At 33.7% G+C, this 23,567-nt stretch overlaps 1 protein-coding gene and 1 long non-coding RNA gene across 4 annotated transcripts; both read left to right on the top strand.

Moving 5' to 3' along the window:
- The first annotated feature begins 4,074 nt into the window (after nt 1-4,074).
- LOC113316020 lies at nt 4,075-6,471 on the top strand. The gene is made up of 3 exons (XM_026564254.1): nt 4,075-4,231; nt 4,316-5,286; nt 5,398-6,471. Exons 1-3 carry the CDS (start codon nt 4,075-4,077, stop codon nt 6,469-6,471), a joined length of 2,202 nt encoding a protein of 733 aa, XP_026420039.1.
- Nucleotides 6,472-21,119: 14,648 nt separating this feature from the next.
- Nucleotides 21,120-23,186, top strand: LOC113317552. Of its 3 annotated transcripts, none has more exons than XR_003343634.1 (5): nt 21,120-21,443; nt 21,555-21,663; nt 21,775-21,992; nt 22,162-22,284; nt 22,978-23,186. It is a non-coding gene; the product is annotated as an uncharacterized LOC113317552 (long non-coding RNA). The 3 variants fall into 3 exon arrangements; XR_003343633.1 differs by lacking the exon at nt 22,978-23,186 and having other exon boundaries at nt 21,775-21,836; nt 21,926-21,992; nt 22,162-22,526; XR_003343632.1 differs by lacking the exon at nt 22,978-23,186 and having other exon boundaries at nt 22,162-22,526.
- Nucleotides 23,187-23,567: the final 381 nt, after the last annotated feature.

The following is a 23,567-nucleotide window of genomic DNA, read 5'->3' as shown; positions in this document are numbered from 1 at the left end:
CTTGAATGATGAAACCACTGTTTAGTTTAATTAGCAAAGTCATATTTTTAAGATCAAGCAATTTAAATAAGTAAAAGAACCAACAAACCCATAGAATAGATTTGTATCTAAACCTGGTTGAAAACAGAAAACAAGAAAAAGAAAGACCTAACTGTAAAACTAAAGAGTAACATATATATATATATATATAGACAATGATAAACGGTGTTTCTTAGCAAGAACAACATATAGGGAAGATTTAGATTATCAATATCCAAGGTTATGATAAACATGGCCGTAAAGTTCTTCGCATCATCAATTATTATTTCCTGACGAGTATTAAGTTTATATATTTTTAGGGTTTGTAGATTTTGATTGGATTTTCTTAGCATCGAAACAGGAAAGATTATCGAAAAGTATTTGGAAGAGTAGAATTTCCATGGAAAAGGGGAAAGAAAACCTCTGTTGTATATGTTCCTAAAAGTATTCACGGTGATGGTGATACACTAATGATATACAGATCCTTCCTAATTCCAGGAACTCGTACATCTATTTTTTTATTTTGGTTGTAATCGATGTCGTAGCCGGTGGAGTGGTGGAATTTTGTCCGGTAAGTGTACTTAGTAAGGGTAGTTTGGTCTTACTCAGAATAATATATTGACTCAGTCCTAGTTAGTGAGTCGACTACGATTTTCGCTCTCCTCGGATCCATTTTTGCTCCCCCTCTAACAAAAATCATCAAAGAAAATCTGGAGGTTAGGACCGTTCCAGTTGAAGTTTCCTAAAATAGTAGACTTAGTAGAAAGTTTAGCTAGAAAATCAATAGATTCAAAATTTCCTCCATACCTTTGGTGGAATCCTAGGTTATATCTTCCTTGTACTTTTTTCTAGTACCCTTCTTTAATAGCTTGGAGTGTTGCATCATCCAGAGCCTTTGTTGGAGTTGTGTAGTTCTTTGCCCCACTCTAGAGCTAGAGTTGCTCCTCTAGATGCTCTGTCAAGACCGATGGTGGTATCCTTCAAGTTTCTTGCTCCCATGCAGTGCTCCTATATTTCTTGAACCTTGTTTTGAGGTATACATAAATCTACCAAATAAGTTAGAATAGGATCCATGATTTGTTTTGATCGATCAACATCAGAATTGAACCCGCAACCTATAGGTTGGGAGTCCGATCCCTAGCCAACTGGGCTAATGCCAGTTGGTTAAATGACACATCGGGGTATCGAACCCCGTACCTTTCGCATACAAAGCAAGCGCTCCACCATGTGATCTACATCCCGAATCCATGAGTAGTAAAGGAAAAACTCATGAGATTGTGGTATATTTAATAAAAAAAATAAGGACATTAGAAAGTAAATCCTAAACCCCTTATTCATATATATTCACAAATGGCTAAAGTGTCCTTGGTTAATCTAATCCTTTAAAATCCTAAGTCATATAAGTTCCACATCATGCGGTTACCAAAACTCTCCCTTATGTTAGAAGTGAACACCACCCCCTCTCCATTTTTTCTCTCTCCTCTAATTTTGCTCCAAAACCCAATCTCTCAAACGAGATCAAACCCTATTTTTTCTCACAAAATCAACAAAATTATCAAAGGGAACAAAAAAAAATCAGGAATAATAAAAGAAAATCCGTGAGAATCAAAACAAAACAAAACAAAAATAAAACATAGTCCAATTTTGTGCACACTCCTTTAACGAGTATGCACGTAATAAATTAATGTGATTGGTCCATTTTAACAAAAGGTTATCTCATTTCATTAAATTAGATTTTATTATGTTTTAATTTAATTTAAATATAAAAAAGGAAGTTTATTTATTTGTCTCCTAAATTATAGTGTATTCAATATTTACCTTCCCTGTAATTTGCTAAATGATATAGTAACTTCAATTTTAATATGTCTAATTGGCAATACTTATCGATCAATCTAAATCATATACTATGAATCATCTATTCAATCAAGCAATGAGTAATAAATCTTGGATGTTCCTTTATATACCCCCTAAAAATACTAACAGTATCCCCAGTAGTTAGTTATGTTAGTTATAATTTGATTATCATGAAAATTGTTAAATTATTTAAAATTTTTTATATTCATACCCCTCTAAAATATGTTACATCTATATTGCGGAAGAATATAGAAAAATCATATAGGTAACTCAGTTTATCATACTTTTTGTCCAAAACAGAGAGTTGCGCCCCTTGAGCACATTTTCCTCCCAATCCCTTTATCAACAAAATACATCAAACGAAAGTAGAGATTGATTGCTGGGATTATGTATATAGGACTCATGCATTAAGTCAAATTGCTTCTGTTGTTGGAAACGGAAATGGGAAGTATAGAACAACAATACCTAGCTTATGTATATATATATATAGGACTTGGATGACCCCTTCATTATTTTTCACATAGAGTACAGTTGATGTTAAAAACATCATGTGTACCCTCCTTTATATATTCCATTCCAATCTCCCAACGTCTCACCGCTGCATTTAATTGCCCACAATTAGAAGAGCGGAAAATATTGTAAGAATCTGAAAGCATTGCAGGGTAAACATGAAGGATTTTTCTAGACAATCTCTGTTTGTCCTCTTTCCATTCCGCCGATGGATCTCTCTATCATTTTTCCGAAAAAATAAAACCATTGTTTCTCTTTCTATTCCGCTGATCGATCTCTATATCAACCTTAAATAGCATGTCATATCATCCTATGGACATCATCATCAGAAGAAGTGTTGATCGAATGTTATTCTCATTGAAGACTACGGACATCATGAACTGCTGAATGCTAAGTCCTAATTATCAATTCATAATTTCAATAAAAAAAGCACCCTACATGACTACAATTAGTCCAGTACATGATAATCATCAACAAAAAAAATAGCGACGTGATTGTTTAGGGTAAAGAAAATCAGACTTGAATGATATTAGGAACAAAAATATGGATGAGAGGTTACTTCAACCACTCCAAAACTTTTATCTCCATCAATAAATTCACCTTATGCTTTGTAAACCTAATCAAAAATTGAACTTATTTGTTTTTTGCGAAAATTAACCTTAGGGTTTACAACAGCAGCAACAGAAATTAGGTTTGTGTTTTTATTGATGTGTTCGGGGGTATAAAGAGTTTACAGATCAAATGGGGTAGGTAGATCAGTTTTGGGGGTAGACAGATAAATGGGTAACATTAGTATTTCTTGGGGTATATAGAGGAACTCCTTAAATCTTTACTGGTATTATATTTAATATGTTTTTCTATATTATGATTGTGGAAATTACTTTAAGAACATCAAGGAATGATCATTTAGGAATAAATAATGATCAAAATACATTGATCTAGGCATCAAGCTAATTTCATGATGGGTACTTTGTTATTATTAATCTCTCCTTCTGATCAATGCAAATCGGGCAGCTGAAGGCTTCTAAATGATCAACGACATGCCAAAACTAGACTCAAGCCCAGCCATTAAAAAAAAATTAAGAACTAGAAAAAGCTTGTATAAGTGTGGTGCTGTGATGTTTGAATTATATGCAATTTTAACTGCTAGTGACCATTGGGAATCTCTGTAAATATTGAACATGAGCTATAATATATGCTCCACAATAGTGTTATGTACCTAAGGTCCATTAGTCAGTGGGCTTGCTATTTCTTCCATCTTCAGAGGGCTTTTCCAATTCAATCTTTTATTTCCTTGTAACCTTTTTTGTTGGGCCAGCTGTCATCTAGTGATTGCGCAGATTAGGTTAGGAGAACAACACTTATTAGTCCTTGGATCGCCAATAGAAAAGAGAGGAGATATTTAATGTGTATGATTGAATCTGTCTGAAAACTAAAAAATGAAAAATTGTTCTTGAGGTTCTATCCTTTGTGGAAGAGAAGGTTATTGTCGTTGTAGTATCAATCCCTAGTTGATTCACTACATTTAGTATCAGACTCTTGATCCTGTGTACCTGAATCATGACAGGAAGCGATCAACCATCAACAGTAAAACAAGTTGTTGCTATTCAACAATAGCATTCAGATCGTTTATCAGCTTTAGAAGATGAACTTCAGGGTTTAAATTCTGAAATTGGTTCACTCAAAGAAACTATGGGAGATCAATTCGCGGTTCTATGTAAACATCTAGGTATTCCTCTTGCTACTGAGTCACCGGAGTCGAGTATTTTTCAACATCAACAACTGATTATTCATCTCGCTTCAAGTAATCTTATTCGTTATCCAAAAATCGACTTTCCTCGCTTTAATGGTACTAATCCTAGAGGCTAGATTAGGAAATGTAATAGATTATTTCAAATTAATTTTGTGGATGATTTAAAGCGTGTTGACCTAGCTTCGATTCATTTTGATGGCAAGGCCGATTCATGGTTCTTAGATTATCAAGAGGGTAAAACATTTTTAGATTGGGATAAATTCATTCATGATGTTTGTCTTCGTTTTGAGGATGTTGCTTATGATAATTACGTTGGTAGCTTTAATAAATTATCTCAGACTTCCACATTGGAAGAATATTTTGAACGTTATGAATCTCTTAAAGCTGTTATGAAAGCTAAGCATAAAGACCTCTTTGAGGATTATTACACATTAAGTTTCATTAGTGGTCTCAAGGAAGAAATTCGTAATCCAGTGCAGATGTTCAAACCCTCTAGTGATACTGATGCTTTTTATTTGGCTCGGATGCAACAAGCCTCTGTGGAATTTCAGAGCAAATGTTATAGATACCAGAAACCATTCATTCCTTCTCAGACTTTCTCTTCCTCACCTTCTACTTCTAGACCACCAGTTTCACCCTTAACAACCATACCTGCATCATCCTTTTTACCCTCTAAACCATTTGTCACACATCCTACTACTCCCACTAGAGCTGAACCTCCTACTCCACCTATAAGGAGGTTAACTCCTGCTCAGATGAAAGTTAAAATAGATAAGGGGTTATATTATAACTGCGATGAAATGTATGAACAGGGACACATGTGTAAGACTCAACAATTGTTCATGTTAGTAGCTTCTGCTGAAGAGTCTTCCCTATCAGTGGAGGAGACTGAAGAAGATGCTGGATCACCTACTCCTTTTATTGAATCTACCATGGAGATCTCGCTTCATGCCTTGACTGGATTAGTAGCTCAGAACACCATCAGAGTACCTGGTAAGCTCAACAACAAAGATATTTTGGTGCTGGTGGATACTGGAAGCACACACAGCTTTGTGGATGCTAGAATCGCTGAGCAATTACATCTCCACATTCAACCCACAGGTCACATGCTCGTCACAGTGGCAAATGGAGATACTACTACAAGCTCCGGTGTATGTCCTCAATTATCTTGGTCCATGCAGAATTATGACTTTTGTGGGGACATCAGAGTTCTTCCTTTAGGCGGGTGTAATATGGTTTAAGGTGTCGATTGGTTGAAACAGTTAGGGGATGTTATGTTCAATCTCTCCGATCTTCTATTGTCATTCGTACATCAAGGACAGAACATTACTCTACAAGGGTGTGCCACTACTCCTTCTTGTAGTATGATTAGTGGGTCTTCACTTCTCAAGTTTCTTAAAAGCAAGACACCAACATTAATTGGGAATTTTTTTTCTCTAACTGCAATACATGTTGCTCCCACTCCTCCTGTCATTACATTAGTATTACAGGATTATCAAGATGTGTTTGCAGAACCAAAAACTTTGCCACCTGCCAGAGCATTGGATCACCACATTCCTCTTAATCCCAACACAACACCTTCTTCTCAGCGACCCTACCGATGTCCCTATGTACTGAAAGCTGTGGTGGAAAAGTTAGTTCAAGAAATGCTAGAATCTGGTATTATTCAACACAGTAATAGTCCATTTGCGGCTACAATTTTTTTGGTCAAGAAGAAAGACGAGTCATGGAGATTTTGCGTAGACTACAGGAAGCTAAATGATTCTACGATCACAAATAAGTTTCCTATACCCTTAATTGATGATTTACTTGATGAGTTAAATGGGAAGAAATTTTTTTCTAGGATTGACCTTAAGTCTGTCTATCACCAAATACGTATGCATTTATCTGATATTTTTAAAACAGCTTTTCGCACACATCATGGTCATTATGAATTTCGAGTTATGCCCTTCGGATTAACAAATGCACCGGCTACTTTCCAAGCCCTCATGAATCAGATTTTTCAGCCTTTTCTTCGAAAATTCATCATAGTCTTCTTCGATGACATACTAGTTTATAGTGATTCTTTAGAGGAGCATATACTGCATTTATCTCAGTCCCTATCATTATTAAGACAACATTCTCTATTTGCCAATTGGCACAAGTATTTCTTTGCTCAAAACCAGCTAGCTTACTTAGGACATCTCGTTACTTCAGAGGGTGTTGCCGCAGATCCTGATAAGCTTGCAGCAATGGAAAATTGGCCACAACCCACTACAGTGAAGCAATTAAGAGGTTTTCTCCGGTTAACGGGTTATTACAGACGATTCATCAAATCCTATGGCACTATTATCTGACCTTTAACAGATATGTTGAAGAAAGAGTCATTTATATAGTCTTCTGATGCAATATAAGCATTCAATGCTCTTAAACAAACAATGCTGTCTGCACCTGCTCTAGCCTTGCCAGATTTTTCTCTACCTTTTGTTCTCGAAACTGATGCTTGATCGAAAAGAATAGGAGCTGTATTGATGCAACATGGTAAACCCATTGCTTTCTACATCAAAGGACTAGGTCCTAAGGCACTTGCACTATCCACTTACGAAAAAGAACTAATGGCCATTGTTTTGGTAGTTCAGAAATGGAAGCACTACCTATCACACTTTCAGTTCATCATCAATACGGACCACCAAAGCTTGAAATTTTTGATGGAACAGAGAGTTACTTCTGTTTTGCAACACAAGTGGCTTATGAAACTACTTGGCCTGGATTACGTCATTCGATACAAGAAAGGTCTTGATATTAAAGATGTTGATGCATTGTCTCGAGTACCTCATTCAAATGCTAATTGTATGGCAATTTCACTTTCACAACCTCAGTGTGCACAAGATATCATTCTTAGCTATGCTGAAGACCCTGTGGCACAAAAATTGATTGCTCAACTGCTGGTGCAACCATCTCACGAGGTTTTCTCTTACAATGCTGGCATACTCAGATATAAAGCTAGACTGTACGTTGGTTCTGGTCACCAGGTAAGAGATCACATACTTCAATCTGTTCATTGCTCTGCAATTGGTGGTCATTCAGGGATGTTGGGTACGTATAATAGGGCTAAGGCCCGTTTCTATTGGCCAAAGATGAAGGCTGCCATCCTACAGTTTGTAGCCAACTGTGAAGTTTGCCAATGCAATAAGGGAGAACACACACGCTCTGCTGGCCTCCTTCAACCACTTCCAATCCCAGAGTCAGCATGGCAACACATAGCGATGGATTTTATAGAGGGTTTACCATTGTCTAACAGGAAATCTGTCATTCTCGTTGTGGTTGATCGACTGACAAAATACAGTCATTTTATAGCTCTTTCTCACCTGTTTACTGCTCTGACTGTTGCAAAGGAATTTCTTCACCATGTTTTCAAGCTTCATGGCTTACCAGCATCGATTGTCTCGGATCGCGACAAGATATTCATCAGACAGTTTTGGCAGGAGTTGTTCAAGGCTTTAGGAACTTCATTGCACCTTAGCACATCGTATCATCCGCAAACAGATGGACAGACGGGGCGTACTAATGCATGCTTAGAGCAATATCTGCGTTGTATGACAGGTACCAATCCTAAATTATGGTCCAATTGGTTTTCATTAACCGAGTGGTGGTTTAATACGAATTACCACACTAGATTACGCATGACACCATTTCAATCCTTATATGGCTATCAACCACCACATTTTGGCATTTCCCCTGCATTCCACCACTTCTGTACAAGCTGTTCAGGAGTACTTACATGACAGAGACCACATGTTATAAATGCTCCGAGAAGACTTACTGAAAGCACAGACAAGATGAAGTTTTTTCCCGATAAACACAGGACTGAGAAGACATTTGCAGTGGGTGATATGGTTTTCCTCAAATTACAACCTTATCGTCAAACTTCAGTGGCTATCCGTAAGAATTTCAAACTCTCCATTTCGGACCATTTGAGATTGTGCAGAGGATTGGTGATTTCGCGTAAAAAATGAAACTACCAGTTGGGTCTCGCATACATCCGGTGTTTCATGTGTCTCAGCTCAAGATGAAGATTGGTCAGCATTCTACTTCTTCACCCTCACTGCCATTGGTGGATCAAAATGGAGCTATATTGGTGGAACCAGCTGCAGTCCTTGCCACCCGTCTTACACTCCGTGATGGCCACTCCATTTCTCAAGTTTTGATTCAGTGGGTGAATGCACTAGCATAGGACGCGACGTGGGAAGATACAAGTCACATCAGATCTCAATTTCCTCATTTCGTCCTCGAGGACAAGGACTGTTAAAAGGGGTGGGTATTGTTATGTACCCACAGTCCATTAGTCAGTGGGCTTGCTATTTCTTCCATCTTCAGAGGGCTTTTCCAATTCAGTCTTTTATTTCCTTGTAACCTTTTTTGTTGGGCAAGCTGTCATCTAATGATTGTGTAGATTAGGTTAGGAGATCAACACTTATTAGTCGTTGGATCGCCAATAGGAAAGAGAGGAGATATTTAATGTGTATGATTGAATCTGTCTGAAAACTAAGAAATGAAAATTTGTTCTTGAGGCTCTATCCTTTGTGGAAGAGAAGGTTATTGTTGTTGTAGTGTCAATCCCTAGTCGATTCACTACAAATAGCTACTAGTTAGTTATGATGTTTTGCATCTTCTTCCCAAAACTAGTTATCAACTGTATTTTCTTATTTTCCTCATTTGAAAACACTATAATTTTCGAGACAAATAAATATGCTTTCCTTTTTTATATTTAAATTAAATTAGAACATGATAAAATCTAATTTAATAAAATGAGATAATCTTTCTTTAAAATGGACCAATCACATTAGTTTGTTACGTGCACATTCTTTAAAGGAGTGTGCACAAAATCGGACTCAACAAAACAAAACAACTATACCTCTAGGAGAAAAAAAAAAACCTAAAACCAAACCGTTCCTTCTCAAACTTCTCATCTTTCCTTATATTTTTCGCGTTAATCCCTTTTTTCACAAAAAACCCTATTTCTCTTTTTTTTTCTTCTTCTTTTTGCCATGTCTCTACTCTCTTTCTTTTATTCAGTCTTTTTTTTAGATTTAGTCTTTCATATCCATTGTTTCTTACATTCTTAACATTTCCTCTTTTATTGGCGTTTGTTTTGCTTTGATTAGTGATTGTTTTTAATTGTTCATAATTTTGTTTTATTTTGCAGGTACGATTCTACTGTAAAGAGGAGATGTTAATCTCTTACCCTATTCGCTTCCGCAAGTGCGATTGTTATTTAAAAGAAAAAATATATATTTTTCCTGTTATTTTTCCATTGAACATAATGGTAATTTATCTCTTTTATTTTACTTCGCTTTTATTCGTATTGTTGAATCTCAATTGTTGTTTGTTTTTTTGTATTGATGTTCACTCTATCTTTAGTTTTGTTTTTCATATATACTAGGATATGACCCGTGCCGTAACGGCACGGTCTATGAGTTATTTTTGTGTTGGTAAGATATTTTTTTTTCTTGTAAGACTACCAAGAGCCGAGCGTGGGAAACTTGGGGGAACTGTAATCTTTCTCAAATTAAATTCGAAGCTTTGATCGATATTATTAACATCAACTGGATCGGTTTCTTGTTAAATGGTGTTAGGATGTCCACATGGATGTACACTAACATATGTACAACAGAAAGTATTTTTTTGGTGATTAAGATATCCAATGTAAGTGTGTATAGTGGGCTCTGCACCCGTTTTCATTTATGGTAATTGAGATAAGCATCCATTCATAGTTGTTGCAAATAATACCAACAAACTTGAAAACCTAATGTCCCAAGAGGGAACACGTAGAAATTCCAGGTTTGAATAAAAGTAACTTGTCGATTTCATTCCAAATTACAAATGCAGTTCAATCATCATTTAAATAGATTGTCATTTTGTGCTGAAAAAAAATTAGTAAATTTTTTTTCGAAATTCAAAAAGTTGAATATGAGTTAGGAGCCTTCTTTCATATCCTTAAAAAGTGTTATATCTACCTTAATTTTTGGAACCGCTGACAATTTTAAAATACGAACATTGACTTTATGCTTGTATCGTTGTATAATTGGCATGGTTATACATTAGCGATACTCGAACCCATGGTAAAAAAGTTTAATCGGTTGGGTTAATATAATTTACAGCCAGTCATTTTACTACAATTAAACGTCATCATTCCCTACAATATTCTAGGTTTGAGAGACGTTATATCGTAATATGAAACCTCTGGATAAAGAATGATAACTATACATTTATGGTTTAAACTAACATATGAAAAACGCCCATCTTACAGCGTCGCAAAAAAATAAAAATAAAAACATAAATAAAATGTAAAACATTAAATCCTACAGCATTCCCTTGGATATTAGTGATACGAAGCGTCCTTGAATCTTTCTTAGCAGTGAAAAATGACGCGCGTGATGATATTGCATATATCATATGCCAAATATGCTTTTCCTTGCAAATTAATAATACAATCTTATTGTCTTAACCAAATAATGAAAGACTCGCATTAAATAAAATTTCATGTCCAAACAAAAGAAATTTCCCCCTCTAATACGATACATGTATACGAGAGTTTCTCTTTATCAGCATATGCGTTTGAGACCTAGAAGTAAATAAGAGACCCAATATCAATGGTGTGAAAACTTGCAAATGGAACTGATATTACACATTGACCTAAAACATCCATAATTTTATAATTTGCTGAACATGACAATACAATTGAATATTAAAATATTTTGTATATCAACTTCTATAAAATGTAAGATATTTGTACCGACTTTGGTTAGTTGGTATCTTCAATGAAATAAAAGAAGCTCAAGAATTAGATGATATCCACATAGTAAAAGATAGGTAATGGATCAAGTATTAGTCATGGTATCTTTAGATGCAAAATGTAGATGGGTTCCTATGCACTAAGCTCTCTTAAACCAAGATAATATTTAAAAAACTCGAGAATTTAGTCATCGCAATCATATATGTGCATATGAACCACATCTTCTAGCAAAAGTTAGACTTGTACCTTTCTGGAATACCAAAACTTCTTCACTTGAATCAATGATAAAATGCATGCAATGAAAATTTGTGTAGTCCCGACACATATAGATATAGTGAAGCATCCCACAGAAAAAAATTGTATTATTGTATTGCTCCCTAAACCGCTTTCTTCATTGCTTAAAAACAATCTCCTGAAATCAGAAAATGAAAGATTACATGTGAGTTTCAATAAGCCAGTTCTGCGTTGCTTGTTTTGAGGCTTCTTAAATTTCAGTATTAGCAAGATGGTTGACTATGTATAAAGAATTTAAGATGATCTTCTAAGAGAATAACTATTTTTAGATGTTAACTGCATATAACCATTATTTGACTATGTATGAAGAATTTAAGATAAACAAATACTCACTTTGTAAACCATCAAAAGGTTATAAATATGAAGAAATATAATTTCAAGTTTCACATGATACAAAAAATTTGAAGAATAACATACATACATAATCAAGAAACTTTAATCCATTTTATTCTTATGTACACGACCCTAATCCAACAAAGAGTATGAACTTAACAACAATAGCAATACAGTTAAAAAATGTTATTTACCGACCCAAGTTAAGTGCATAACAATGGAACCATCATTTTCTTCGTCATTTATTTTCATTCCATGTAAATCTTCTGATTTTCGCCCGAAGAAGTTAAAGTATAATTGGAAAATTCCCTGTCCAGAGAAAAATAAAAAATTTAATGTAAAAAAATATAAATTAAATGGTATGGTATTAAAAAGAACCTAACATAAGAATAGAATGAATAGATAGGAATCATATCTGACCAGTATCTTTCGACTGCAAATGTAAAAACAAAATCGAAATAAATTGAGATAACAAAATATAATATTAATGAAAAGTAACAAATGCAAAATTAAGCTGCATAAATGACACAAATATTAGGCGCGAGCACCATGAATCCGTTGATATTAAACAAAAAATTAAAGAGAAAAGCTAACAAAAATTATCTCAATCAAGCAAAGCAACAGAGAATCATACCTTGAGAATAGAGTTGTGCAAATGATGAAAAGCTAATAAAAATTAACAAAAATTAAAGAGAAAATCTAACATAAGAATAAAATGAATAGATAGCAATCATATCTGATCAGTATCTTTTGACTGCAAATGAAAAAACAAAATCGAGATAACAAAATACAATATTAATGAAAAGTAACAAAGAGAAATTAAACTGCATAAATGACACAAATATTAGGCGCGAGGCACAATGAATCCATTGATGTTAAACAAAAAATTAAAGAGAAAAGCTAACAAAAATTATCTCAATCAAGCAAAGCAACGGAGAATCATACCTTGAGAATAGAGTTGTGTAAAGGATGAAAAGCTAACAAAAATTAAATAGAAAAGCTAACAAAAATTATCTCAATCAACCAAAACAACAGAGAATCATACCTTGAGAATAGAGTTGTCCAAAGGATGAATACAATTGTTAAATTAGAATAAAAGAAACACGTTGACATTAAATGTGAGGAAAAACTCCCAAATAAATTACATTAAAAATCTAAATTCATTTTCTTAAGGAAAATTAATTTAGAATAAACGAAACGGTTTGACATTAAATGGGAGGAATAACTCCCAAATAAATGACATTAAAATCTAAATTCATTGTCTTATGCATGAAGAATTTAAGATAAACAAATACTCACTTTGTAAACCATCAAAAAATTATAAATATGAAGAAATGTAATTTCAAGTATCACATGATACAAATAATTTGAAGAATAACATACGTACATAACCAAGAAACTTTAATCCATTTGATACGAACATGAACACGACTCTAATCCAACAAAGAGTATGAACTCTCTAACAGTAGTAGAAATAGAGTTAAAAAATGTTATTTACCGATCCAAGTTAAGTGCATAACAATGGAACCATCGTTTTCGTCGTCATTTATTTTCACTCCATGTAAATCCTCTGATTTTGGCCCGAAGAAGTCAAAGTCTAATTGGAATAAAAATTAAAGAGAAATGCTAACATAAATTATCTCAATCAACCAAAACAACAGAGAATCATACCTTGAGAATAGAGTTGTGCAAATGATGAATAGAGTTGTTAATTTAGAATAAAAAAAATGGATTGACATTAAATGGAAGGAATAACTCCCAAATAAATGACATTAAAAATCTAAATTCATTTTCTTAAGTAAAATTAATACGTGAATTAATCTGGACCCTTCTTTATATGCCTAAAATGTGGATTAATATGTAGCTCAATCTGGACCATTCTTTATATGCCATAAATGTAATTGAATAATTTAAATATGTATCTCAATCTGGGTCGTCCTTTATGTGTCCAAACTGTAGATCTTCGTCCAAAGGGAAAAACACCATTGTCCCTTATAATATAGACTAGGGTATGATCCGTGCCATAACGACATGGGTTGTTGATTGTCGTTATTTTAAATGTTAATGGGAGTCTCAATGGATGTAACTTAATCTCAATTACCGATTATGTACACACGTTTTTCAATTTAATCCATTAATATAATAGGTTTGAAATCTAGATATTTTATTTACTAAAACTCAGGATATATTAGTGGATATTCCTCATCGTTCTCATCTTATATTCTACTACTCTGAAAGTTGTAACGATCATATAATATGTATTGAAGTTAGGAAATATATCCATTTGCTAGCGTTTTGGATTTAAAACCTACATATAGTTAATTTCTTGTCTTATGAGTTCTGGTGTTGAATTTGTGTTCTTCTTGTAAAAGCGGAATATAAGCTTAAAATTCTCCAAGTTTTGGGTATTCTACACCTCTCTGAAAAATTATCAGTACAGCTTTACATAAGGAAAATATTTGCTGGTTATAAGATTCAGTTAAAGCTAAGAAAAGTAATTACCTTTTAGTATTGAGATTTTGTCTTTTCAAATTAGTCCAATTGCAGGTCATACCCTCCTTCAACTCCCTTCTCTAAGGAACCATTTTACTTTTACTATTTTTACATTTACTCCCTCCGTACCACATATATAGGCGGAAAATGCACAATCTCTAAGATTAATATTTTTTTTTTGGTTTCATAAATATCCATTATCTTTCCTATTTTGCTCTTATCATATTTCCAATGCTAGAAATATTCTCTCACTTATGGTGATATCAATGTATATTAAATAAGAGTAAAATGTGTAAAAACTCATCTTGAAATTGGAGCGCATATCTAATGGGACAACCAAAATCTACAACTCCGCCTATATATATGGTACTCCCTTCGTACCACATATATAGTCAGAGAGACCAATTCTCTTAGATTAAGAAATTTACCTTGAATTCATCATTTTTCATGTTTTTACTTGTTTTACCCTTTGTCTTATTACTAACACAATTTTCTATGTACAATAAATAAAGGTATTTGTGGGAAAATTCATCTTGAAAATAGGACTCCTCCTATCTATTGATACAAAGAAAATTCAAAATTCCGCCTATATAATAGGTACAGAGGGAGGGAGTAGTAAATATCGGGAGTCTGTAATAGTTATATGGGTGCAAATGACGGTACTCCATCCATTTAATGACAACCCCACATTTAAAACACTAACCATTTTGGCGTTGTATTTTTCAGCATACAACCGTGTTTTTCATGCACCACATGTATTATTCACTACTAGTATGGTCAGACACATTTTGCATTCCTAGATCTGTTGCAAAATCATAATTTGCGTGAAAGTGCTTCCATTAGGAACTTTTATATATGTTACCACATTGGGAACTCAAATAACGGCTTCTTATAGTTTAAGAATGCAAATATCCATTTCAAAATTCACCCCTACATTTCAAAGAGTGCGTCAGTCGCCGTACAACGCAGTGCTCTCACCTTGTTTTCATTTTATAAAAGGTTTAAAAATTATCGCGAGTAAATATTGGATATTTTGTAACCACGGTGATGACTCTTTTATCCACAACCGCTTGAGTGAGCCATGGACATGAAAGGATTCCGTAAATGTTATGTCGGGGTTTAACGCAAATATTAAGGATGCTTTTGGGGGGTTCGAAAATTCAGCGACTCTATGATCCTACCGAATCGATTTTCTTGTTGGAAACGACAATTTGCAATTTGCAATGAAATTCACAGCATGCTGTATCTAATGATTCTAATCTAAGAATTCAATGTTCTGGAAGCACTAATTTAGTGGGCTCCTTAGGATAATCAACATTTAGCAAATAATAGCTATTCGCAGCTGGATGTCAACTTCAAGTAGTATCCAAGGAGGAACCCAGAACATTTTAAAAAAAATAAAACACAACTAAATTTGGGATTACCACTGTTATCAAACATCTTGTAGATCTAAAATGGCACTATCAAGGATGAGCCGACACAAATGCATCACAGAAGAATAAGTTGTTTATTCAACATTTACTACATCAACGTGTTAATCTAAAATAAGAAACTCTACTGCAACTCGCACCCAAGGCTCTATCATCCAATGCTAAACCTTCTCATAAATTTCAAATGCTTGAATGACTCATTAGCTCTCGCCAGACGTCAATCAGAACTATATGTTAAACGAAACAATGGTGGCAGTCCTAAATAATTCTGAAGTGATGAGATGGATATTCATGACGATGAAGCTTTGGGTAACATTTGGATTTGCATTAAAGGAATACTTGACAATATAATAATCAAGCTTGAAAATTATAATCTTCCCGAAAGCCGCAATGACTGGGTCCTCTCCCGTGTTTGTTCCAATAACAGACGCATTAATCTTACAAACGACGTATTAACTCGATCACACACAGTTCGCTAGAGCGCAAAGAAAGCAATGCAGATAGGTGTGCTAAGGGATGTACCTTTGACAGGAAAACCATCTGGGCGGCCAATAATCATCTGGGCGACCAATAATCATCTGAACGATGGAGTCAAATTCCCCAAATATAGCAGGAGCGTCGTTGTGGTCTATGACTTCAAATTGAATCAGATACCTTGTACATACATTATTTCTGTTTTTGAGCAGGACACGTATAACAGCAGGATTACTGGTCACCAAAGAAAATAGTGGCATGGTCTTTTCTCATTTTTCTCTAGACTTGCAAAACGAATGTGAACAGTTTGGAAATTATCGTAAGCTTTATATAGGCTAAACCCTTAGTATCATGAAAGCCTAAAAGATTTTTAGGAGTAAATTCTGGAAATATGGGCTTAGGGTTTGAATGATTATCGCTATCAAATGGTAATTTGTAATGACTTTGGTATTGAAATTAAATTTGATATTGAAATTGAATATTAACCCCTGGAAGATGATTTGATGGTGGTTTTCAAATGGTAATCTGTAACGGTTTTGGTATTGAAATTGAATTTGATATTGAAAAATGAATATTAACCCCTGGAAGATAATATTTAGGGATCATCATTAACACAAAGGAAAAAAATATATTTTCTCTTGACGATGATATTTAGGGATCCATCATTAACACAATGGAAACAAATTTATTTTAGGAAAAAAATTTATTTGTTAACATTTTTCATAAATTGCTTAAACCGTAACCGTCCATTAAATGACAATTAATTGTATATTATTTGTCAAAATTGAATATCCTAAACCAAAATAGCTTCTCGATCTGGACCGTTCTTTATGTGTCCAAACTATAGAGAGTCATCGATGTAATAAAGCACCAATATCCCTAAATTGTATATCCCAAACTACAATAACTGATCGATCTGGACCGCCCTTTATGTGTCCCAACTATAGACGACCGTCGATGTAGGAAAACACCATTGAAAGCCTAAAAGATTTTTAGGTGTAAATTCTGGAAATCTAGGCTTAGGGTTTGAATGATTATCGCTATCAAATGGTAATTTGTAACGGCTTTGGTATTGAAATTAAATTTGATATTGAAATTGAATATTAACCCCTGGAAGATGATTTGAGAGTGATTTTCAAATGGTAATCTGTAACGGTTTTGGTATTGAAATTGAATTTGATATGGAAAATGAATATTAACCCCTGGAATATGATATTTAGGGATCATCATTAACACAAAGGAAAAAAATATATTTTCTCTTGACGATGATATTTAGGGATCCATCATTAACACAAAGGAAAAAAAATTTATTTTAGGAAAAAAATATATTTGTTAACATTTTTCATAAATTGCCTAAACCGTAACCGTCCATTAAATGACAATTAATTGTATATTATTTGTCAAAATTGAATATCCTAAACCAAAATAGCTTCTCGATCTGGATCGTTCTTTATGTGTCCAAACTATAGAGAGTCGTCGATGTAGTAAAGCACCGTTGTCCCTAAATTGTATAACCCAAACTATAATAACTGACCGATCTGGACCGCTCTTTATGTGTCACAACTGTAGACGACCGTCGATGTAAGAAAACACCATTGAAAGCCTAAAAGATTTTTAGGAGTAAATTCTGGAAATCTAGGCTTAAGGTTTGAATGATTATCGCTATCAAATGGTAATTTGTAACGACTTTGGTATTGAAATTAAATTTGATATTGAAATTGAATATTAACCCCTGGAAGATGATTTGAGAGTGATTTTCAAATGGTAATCTGTAACGGTTTTGGTATTGAAATTGAATTTGATATTGAAAATGAATAATAACCCCTGAAATATGATATTTAGGGATCATCATTAACACAAAGGAAAAAAATATATTTCCTCTTGACGATGATATTTAGGGATCCATCATTAACACAAAGAAAAAAAAATTATTTTAGGAAAAAAATATATTTGTTAACATTTTTCATAAATTGCCTAAACCGTAACCGTCCATTAAATGACAATTAATTGTATAATATTTGTCAAAATTGAATATCCTAAACCAAAATAGCTTCTCGATCTGGACCGTTCTTTATGTGTCCAAACTATAGAGAGTCGTCGATGTAATAAAGCACCAATGTCCCTGAATTGTATATCCCAGACTACAATAATTGATCAATCTGGACCGCTCTTTATGTGTCCCAACTGTAGACGACCGTCGATGTAGGAAAACACCATTGAAAGCCTAAAATATTTTTAGGAGTAAATTCTGGAAATCTAGGCTTAGGGTTTGAATGATTATCGCTATCAAATGGTAATTTTTAACGGCTTTGGTATTGAAATTAAATTTTATATTGAAATTGAATATTAACCCCTGGAAGATGATTTGAGAGTGATTTTCAAATGGTAATCTGTAACGGTTTTGGTATTGAAATTGAATTTGATATTGAAAATGAATATTAACCCCTGGAAGATGATATTTAGGGATCATCATTAACACAAAGGAAAAAAATATATTTTCTCTTGACGATGATATTTAAGGACCCATCATTAACACAAAGGAAAAAAATTTATTTGTTAACATTTTTCATAAATTGCCTAAACCGTAACCGTCCATTAAATGACAATTAATTGTATATTATTTGTCAAAATTGAATATCCTAACCAAAATAGCTTCTCGATCTGGACCGTTCTTTATGTGTCCAAACTATAGAGAGTCGTCGATGCAGTAAAGCACCATTGTCCCTAAATTGTATAATCCAAACTACAATAACTGATCGATCTGGACCGCTCTTTATGTGTCACAACTGTAGACGACCGTCGATGTAGGAAAACACCATTGAAGCCTAAAAGATTTTTAGGAGTAAATTCTGGAAATCTAGGCTTAGGGTTTGAATGATTATCGCTATCAAATGGTAATTTGTAACGACTTTGGTATTGAAATTAAATTTGATATTGAAATTGAATATTAACCCCTGGAAGATGATTTGAGAGTGGTTTTCAAATGGTAATCTGTAACGGTTTTGGTATTGAAATTGAATTTGATATTGAAAATGAATATTAACCCCTAGAAGATGATATTTAGGGATCATCATTAACACAAAGGAAAAAAATATATTTTCTCTTGACGATGATATTTAGGGATCCATCATTAACACAAAGGAAAAAAATTTATTTTAGGAAAAAAATATATACTTGTTAACATTTTTCATAAATTGCCTAAACCGTAACCGACCATTAAATGACAATTAATTGTATATTATTTGTCAAAATTGAATATCCTAAACCAAAATAGCTTCTCGATCTGGACCGTTCTTTATGTGTCCAAATTATAGAGAGTCGTCGATGTAATAAAGCACCAATGTCCCTAAATTGTATATCCCAAACTACAATAACTGATCGATCTAGACCGCTCTTTATGTGTCCCAAATGTAGACGACCGTCGATGTAGGAAAACACCACTGAAAGCTTAAAAGATTTTTAGGTGTAAATTCTGGAAATCTGGGCTTAGGGTTTGAATGATTATCGCTATCAAATGGTAATTTGTAACGACTTTGGTATTGAAATTAAATTTGATATTGAAATTGAATATTAACCCCTGGAAGATGATTTGAGAGTGATTTTCAAATGGTAATCTTTAACGGTTTTGGTATTGAAATTGAATTTGATATTGAAAATGAATACTAACCCCTGGAAGATGATATTTAGGGATCATCATTAACGCAAAGGAAAAAAAATATATTTTCTCTTGACGATGATATTTAGGGATCCATCGTTAACACAAAGGAAAAAAAAATTATTTGTTAACATTTTTCATAAATTGCCTAAACCGTAACCGTCCATTAAATGACAATTAATTGTATATTATTTGTATATACAATTGTATATTAATTGTATATTATAATATCCTGAAACCAAAATAGTTTCTCGATCTGGACCGTTCTTTATGTGTCCAAACTATAGAGAGTCGTCGATGTAGTAAAGCACCATTGTCCCTAAATTGTATATCCCAAACTACAATAACTGATCGATCTGGACCGCTCTTTATGTGTCCCAACTGTAGACGACCGTCGATGTAGGAAAACACCATTGAAAGCCTAAAAGATTTTTAGGAGTAAATTCTGGAAATCTGGGCTTAGGGTTTGAATGATTGTCGCTATCAAATGGTAATTTGTAACGGCTTTGGTATTGAAATTAAATTTGATATTGAAATTGAATATTAACCCCTCGAAGATGATTTGAGAGTGGTTTTCAAATGGTAATATGTAACGGTTTTGGTATTGAAACTGAATAACCCCTGGAAGATGATATTTAGGGATCATCATTAACACAAAGGAAAAATATATATTTTCTCTTGACGATGATATTTAGGGATCCATCATTAACACAAAGAAAAAAAAATTATTTTAGGAAAAAAATATATTTGTTAACATTTTTCATAAATTGCCTAACCCGTAACCGTCCATTAAATTACAATTAATTGTATATTATTTGTCAAAATTGAATATCCTAAACCAAAAAAGATTCTCGATCTGGACGGTTCTTTATGTGTCTAAACTATAGGGAGTCGTCGATGTAGTAAAGCACCATTATCCCTAAATTGTATATCCCATACTACAATAACTGATCGATCTGGACCGCTCTTTATGTGTCCCAACTGTAGACGACCGTCGATGTAGGAAAACACCATTGTCCCTTATAATATAGAAAACCATTTCTGATGCACAACTATTAGCTAATAATGGAAGAAGAAACTAAATCAAATCAGGAATGAATCGATTTCAACTTGAAATCGATTCATATAGGTTCACTCACCTAATTATAGTAAACCAATAAGAAACTATTCCAATATCTTGATTCTCAATAACATTAGATAATACACTTTTGTGTAAAGTTGGTACGACTACGAAACATTGTAGAACATATGTATTGGGGAAATCAGAATTTAAAATGCATCAAAACGAAAACCAAAGGGCGAGTAATATCAAAAAGATAGATAGAACATAGAATAGAATAGATAGATATCAACAGGAGTAAAAACACAGTTTGGCTAAGATTATCTGTGTTAGTGTCGGTCTGGATTTCTCCTCAAAAAGATAAATCTATGGTTGTGGTTCTCCGGACCACACCCTACTACTCGCACGTGCGGCGTAGATATTAGGGCTGACCTTCTCTTCATTTCCATTCAATTTCTCATTTACTGCCTACTGAAACGAAACGTCAAAATCAGCAGACCTTTCCAAATTGTTAAGTTCATTCATCTTTCTTCCAAACCCAAGAAGAATCTCAAAAGATCAGCAATTACACAATTAAAACACACCGTCTTACACACAATCACATTAAAGAAGAAGAATCTCAAAAGATCACTTTTCACCCAAAACGATTCGAGCAGACTTTTTTCTCATTTTGGAAAACACTATCAAAGGAAGAACAACCTCACTGAAACCTTACAAATTCTAAGCAAATCTTTACTCTCCATAATCATCAGCCCCTGCAAAATGTGATTTACCCAAGACCTTCCTAATTGCAGGTAATCAATCTCATCTCATCTTTTTAATCTCTCTAGAATTTCTATTTTTTGTTTTTCCTTTTGTACTACATCTGTCTTTCCGCCGTAATTTGTTTGTCATTTGATTTCTAGGGTCCATGTTTTGTTTCTCTCAAAATTCGTTAGTGGTTCATTTAGATCAGGTTGAAGAGAGCAAGACTGGGTTTTCATGATAGATCGTCTTCTTCCTCTGTAGCTATTGGTAATTTGATGAAAACAGAATTACTTTGTATCTTCTATTTAATTATTTGTATTTCGCTCCAATTAATCCTATGAAAATTGAACTTTCATTTTGTTTATGAATGACTCATAGGAATAAAGCAGCTTCAATAAGTTCTTCGAGTACTATAGCCTCAAGCTCGGCAAACTTTTAAGGTTCTTTCATTTTCCATTTTTTTTGAAATTTAGGTGAATTGTAAAATGTGTGGGCTAATTTCTTAAATCTAGCGCTTGCTTAAAAACAGTTGGAACAAAATCTGTTGTAAATTCTCCATAGATCAATAAAAGAAGTTGGTTTTGCTCCGGAGTGAGGTAATATTTGTTTCTTTATTTTCTTGAACCGGAGATTTGAAAGATATATGCAAATTGTATTCCTTTGGTTTGTAAGAAATTTGAAGATTAGGTTACTGTGTCTATTGATAAGTTACCAAGTTTGAGATAGTAATACTTATTAACTTCGCTCACTGTTTGATAATATTAGAAGATGAAGTACAACTTGCAAAATCAGAAGAAAGCTCACTGTTTGAGCTAGCTGCATCAGAAAAAGTATTGTTGGAGGAACAATTTATACATGGAAAAATCGACAAAATAGCTAGCAAGACAGGTACTGAATATATTTATATTGGAGGTCTCCATTATTTTCCATTTTGTGTTCGCGCTAATATTGTTCTTCTTTAAGGAAAATACATTATGAATTAAGAATTAGAGTCAAGTAATTTGTACTCAATTTACTTTAGCCAGTGACGGTCATTTTAAAAACAGTTGAAAGAAATACAAATTTAATTCTACACATACCAACTTCAAGATGTAACTTTCTTGATCATCAATAGAAAAACTTTGGCAAAAGTAGAGAGTTTAAAGGAATGCAAGTTTATTAGCGTAGAATTACTGTATATATAGGAATCTAAGGATCGTACTATTATCAACTGCATTAGCTTTTCTCACTTTTGAAAAGCTGGGATAAAGAGCTTAATATTACTTTACCTTTGTGATATTATATTTGGATTCACACTGACTTTAGCTCAGTTTGCAAGTGTGAATTAATGAAAGCGATGTTTTTTTTTAAGATGGTAAGCGATGCTTTGTGGTCATTTATTAATTCTTCTTCTTCACATGAATAGTACATATGTTATTCATTATCGCAAATTCATAGGAAGCTCAAATGGAAAAAGAATAATCAATTTACGTATCTGTATTAGGATTATTTCCTAAAAGTGTTACTAAGATTATGTGCTTTCAGTTGTAATCTTTTTAGTCAGATAATGAAATCATTGGTTATCGACAAATCATAATATAGGTTCAGGCATTTGTACATGGGGATGCAAAGGTACAAAAAATCGGAGCCCGAAGTATTCTCCGGTATTTCATTTTCTTTAAGTTTATGAATGTGTTCTTCAAAGGTTTATTGGTGAACCGGGGTGAGTCTTTACGGTATGATGCAGATGTATGGTTGATTCTTGCACTTATCAAACAACAAAAAATATGTATAGTTGGTTCCAAAAGTTTTCCTCTTTGTCCTTTCAATTATTTCAGACTCTAGAGGCTTCATTTTGCTTTCCCAGTGCCCATTGAAACTAAATGTTATACTTTTGGCAATACTGCTGTATAGAGGATGTATACATTTGGGTAACACAACATTACTGCCGGGATCGGCACTATGTTGATAAAAACTTAAATACTCAAAAGGCCCTACATCCTAATACATATTTTGTTGGAGAGATTTGTTGGGTGTACCACCTTTCCTTCGCATCTTTTGTCGGATCGGCTTGAATTTGGGATCTATCCTTAAATGATGTGAGCATACCTCTGGATTGATCCCCTCCATATCATGCATTTGCCAGACGCATATATCCATGTGTTCCCTCGATATTGTTATCAACTTCTCTG

This window comes from Papaver somniferum, chromosome 10 (genome assembly GCF_003573695.1).
Source record: "Papaver somniferum cultivar HN1 chromosome 10, ASM357369v1, whole genome shotgun sequence".
NCBI lineage: Eukaryota > Viridiplantae > Streptophyta > Magnoliopsida > Ranunculales > Papaveraceae > Papaver > Papaver somniferum.
The sequence above is the reverse complement of the archived record's forward strand: the minus strand, read 5'-3'. Positions and strand labels throughout refer to the sequence as shown.